Source organism: Octopus bimaculoides, chromosome 12 (genome assembly GCF_001194135.2).
Source record: "Octopus bimaculoides isolate UCB-OBI-ISO-001 chromosome 12, ASM119413v2, whole genome shotgun sequence".
NCBI lineage: Eukaryota > Metazoa > Mollusca > Cephalopoda > Octopoda > Octopodidae > Octopus > Octopus bimaculoides.
Window position 1 is genome coordinate 57289122 of NC_068992.1, and position 4332 is coordinate 57293453.

The window sequence follows — 4332 nt, forward strand, 5'->3', positions numbered from 1 at the left end:
ATATATATATATATAGGGAGAATTCACAAAAAAAAAGCAAAAGACGAATACAGGTGGCGTAGACAACAATCAGATGTATTAGTTTAACGCTCGTGAAGTAAAAAAGTCTTTAACGTTTCGAGCCTACGCTCTTCTACAGAAAGGAACACAGGAAGAAACAAAGAGGTCTGTATGTATGTTTCCATGTATGTATGCGCGCGCACACGAACACACATACTCACACACACACACACACTCACACACACACACATACACACACACACGTTGAGCACAGTTTTGTTTTGACTTATGCCCGCCAGAAAAAGACAAAAACAAAAACTCGTTGCAAAGTCTTCAATTATGACAACACATCTATTAAATTACTACGATTTTTTTTCTCTCGAGAATACTTCCCCCTCTGCTCGAATTAAATTTACTTCAGGGGATAAATAAAACAACATTTATTTCAAAAACAAAAACAAAAGGATTTCTAAAACGCTATGTTTTAAAAAACACAATAAATAAAACAATACCTGCCATCATATATTGTTTCTAATATCAGTGTGCGACTAATTAAAAATAGATTTGTTTGTTATGTATATTTTTTCTCACACATTTCTTCAATATAGTGTCCATTTTCAATGTAGTTTCCGTTTCGAAAGCTAAACTTCTGATTAAGAAGTTCAGCTGAAATTTTCCCAGCTTAAAGAATTTCAAGTAAAGAGGATCTCACAATAGACAGGACATAGCTTAGTATTTTTAGTGGGTTGTAAGTGGGGGGGGGGATTAAGCTTTTTATAACTTCCGAATGGTGACAACTGAGCGCAAGCATGGCTGCATAGTTAAATTACAACCAGTAATGTGGTTTCGGTTTCAGTTCCACTGCGTGGCACCTTGGGCAAGTGTCTTCTACTAAGGCCCCAGGCCGAGCCAATTACTGCCTTGTAGGTTAATTCGGTATACAGAAACTGTACATACATACATACATACATACATACATACATACATACATACATACATACATACGTGTTTGTGTGTATTTGACAACAAGAGTTGGTTTGTTTATAACCCCATTACCTAGTGGTTCGGCAATCGATAGAAAATACCAAACTTAAAAACACATTTAAAACGTAAGTAGTAGTGACGATTTGTTCGACTAAAACCCTTCAAGGCGGTGCCCCAGCATGACCGCAGTCTCATGAGTGAAATAGAAAAAAGATAAGAGATAAAAGAATCATTAATTTTTTAATATTCCTATAAATGACAAATACAGATATTCGTTTGATCTCAATTCATGAAATTGCGAACCATCGCTAGTTGTCTGCTTCATTTAAGATGGTGTCTTCTGGTCGAAGAATCTATTGATTTTTTTTTTTTTTGTTGTTGTTATTGTAGTTTAACACTATTCCTCTGTTAAATGTAATGCTATTTATTGACATTCGTGGCTTTCAGATTTCGACGACGTGAGTGCTTACATTTAGAATGATATTGTCGGGCAGACGTGGGAGCTCAGATCTGATCGGATTGAACGTAAAACAGGAAGAACTTTTGAGCCTGATATTAGCTGGTTTAAATGTTAAATGGTTAAGCCCTACCTCGCTCTGGTGGAGGCGCAATGGCCCAGTGGTTACGGCAGCGGATTGGCGATCATAGGATCGCGGTTTCGATTCCCAGACCGGGCGTTGTGAGTGTTTATTGAGCGAAAACACCTAAAGCTCCACGAAGCTCCGGCAGGAGATGGTGGTGAACCCTGCTGTACTCTTTCACCACAATTTTCTCTCACTCTTACTTCCTGTTTCTGTCGTGCCTGTAATTCAAATGGTCAGCCTTGTCACACTGTGTCACGCTGAATATCCCCGAGAACTACGTTAAGGATACACGTGTCTGTGGAGTGCTCAGCCACTTGCACGTTAATTTCACGAGCAGGCTGTTCCGTTGATCGGATTAACTGGAACCCTCGACGTCGTAAGCGACGGAGTGCCAACAACAACAACCTCGCTCTGAAACCAGATGACCAGAATTATGATCAAAGACGCTCTAGTTGTGATTACTGGATGATATATATCAGTAACTTACCTCGAAGTAAACGAGCCACTTCTTGTATATCACCGGCAGCGGACTTCTCAAGGAGTTCATTGCTTATGTCTGTCTCATGTGGGATGGTTTTTACAGGTTTGGTGTAATCACTGTGATTCCGACAATGCCACACCCACTGAAAATATAAAACAAAGAAACAAAATATCAACGAGGTACACTCGGTCTCCTAGAAATAGCAACCAAATATTTCTCCAAGCAAAAATTCTAAAGCTCCACGAGGTTCCGGCAGGGGGTGGTAGCGACCCCTGTTGTACTCTTTCGCCCCAACTTTCTCTCACTCTTTCTTCCTGCTACTTGAGTAACGCTGCGATGGACTGGCGGGGGGAACATATACGCCATAGAAACCGGGAAACCAGGCCCATGCGCCTGGCTAGGCTTTAAAAGGGCGAAAAGTAAAAAAAAAAAAATATATATATATATATATATGCATATGCTTGTTTCTATGTTCGGGTTTGATAAAAATAATTTCATATTAATCTGATGGGTTAATCTATACTTTTGTAGAGTACAAATTTATCATCTCTATACAAGAATGCTGTCGATATTGACTTCGAATTTTCAGCAATCCAACGATGGGTTAAAGTGGCCGAAACTTAGCAGTTACTGTCAACAATATTCTTGTATAAGAATAATAGATAGATAGATAGATAGATAGATAGATAGATAGATAGATAGATAGATAGATAGATAGATAGATAGATAGATAGATAGATATTTGTACATGCATCTATATACATTTGTTCGTACATCACTCTCCCTTTATATATACACACACACTTACACACACACTTACATATTCACAGGTTGCAATTAATTGCTAAACTTATCCATATTTGTATATATGTGTATGTATATACGTATACGTGTGTATGTAAATATATTTATATATATATGTGTGTGTGTGCGTATGTGTGTATGCATATATATTTGTATATAATATATACAAGTATATAGATACATATGTATATGTATATATATACGTATGTATAAATATATATGTATACACACATACACACACGCACACACACACACACACACTCGTATTCAAAGGTTGCAATTGCTAAACCTCTCCTGGTCCCCTAACATCATTGTGAAGCGAGGAAAGGGTGTCTGGACTATCAGAAGTTCCCAGTGGTTTAAAGTAGCAATGTCACCTCTTCTTGTGAATCCTCATTCACGCTTCTACTTCGAAGTAAATTTGGAGTTTGCACAAAACACCGATTGTTTGGCCTGTAAGATGAAATATGCAAGTGGTACTGTGTTGATTTAAACAGCTACAGCACGGAATTTTCTTATCCCTCTAGTTATTCGACTTGGCAGAGTTACTGCCAAGAGTTATTGTAGTATTTTGAGAGTTCATGTTCATCTTATAACACAAATGTTTTCCCTGATGCTAACACAACCTTCTAGGAGGAAAATGCGCCTATTCATACGCATAATATTATTCAAAATCGGTTAAGAAGAGCACAAAAGTGAAGTTGACCAATTAGACTAGCTCTTGTGCGTTTTGAGCAAAAGTGAGGAGCTGTTTCCCCTCAACCTTTATTGCTGAAAGAGCTAAATCAGGTTTTACTTGAAGATTGGTTCAAAATTCCCTTAACGACGATTCAGAACATGTTCAAATCAACCACCAACTTATTAACGCCGTGATTGATGCGAAATCCGCATTAGAATAATAAATCTTTCGGTTAACAAAGTGTTTCTATTTTATTATCCAATCTCTGTATATGACATTCCTACGAACCTTCTAGTTTCACAAACACAACACAAATAGCGATTGGTTTATTGACAAAATTCATAATTTCAATAACGGAACTAACAGTTGCTTTTGTCTTAATTTTCTCATTATTTTTGCCAAGGTTTTTCCCACCGTCTTTCAAATGTTACAAAGTATTGGAGAAATATTATTTAGTCGTGAAATATTATTTAGTCGGCAATCAGTTTTATATTTAGAGTGGTGGAAAATCCAGTTTGTTATTTTTAATTAGTTTTATCTCAGAATTATTTAAACAACGCCTTGCCTTTTAATTAGAAATAATGAAAGAAATTAAAAGAGTATTATACGTATGTATGTAGTAGTAATTTGAAATCTGTGTTAATGGATTTCAGATTTTGAAAGAAAATACTTTCTACTCGCTCTTTCTCTCTTCCCTCTCTCCCACTCTCTTTCTCTTCCACGCACTTTCTCTCCCACTCTCTTTCTGTCCTCTCTCTCTTTCTCTCTCTCTCTCTCTCTCTCTCTCTCTCTCTCTCTCT

The 4332-nt window shown here is 37.1% G+C and overlaps 1 protein-coding gene across 1 annotated transcript in view; it reads right to left on the reverse strand.

The window, feature by feature from the left end:
* The window catches only part of LOC106875705 (NAD-capped RNA hydrolase NUDT12), a 78286-nt gene that overhangs the window by 65143 nt on the left and 8811 nt on the right, over positions 1-4332 (reverse strand). The window contains exon 2 of the mRNA XM_014923951.2: positions 2056-2191. Coding sequence (XP_014779437.1) covers positions 2056-2191 — 136 coding nt within the window. The remainder of the gene's footprint in view (positions 1-2055; positions 2192-4332) is intronic.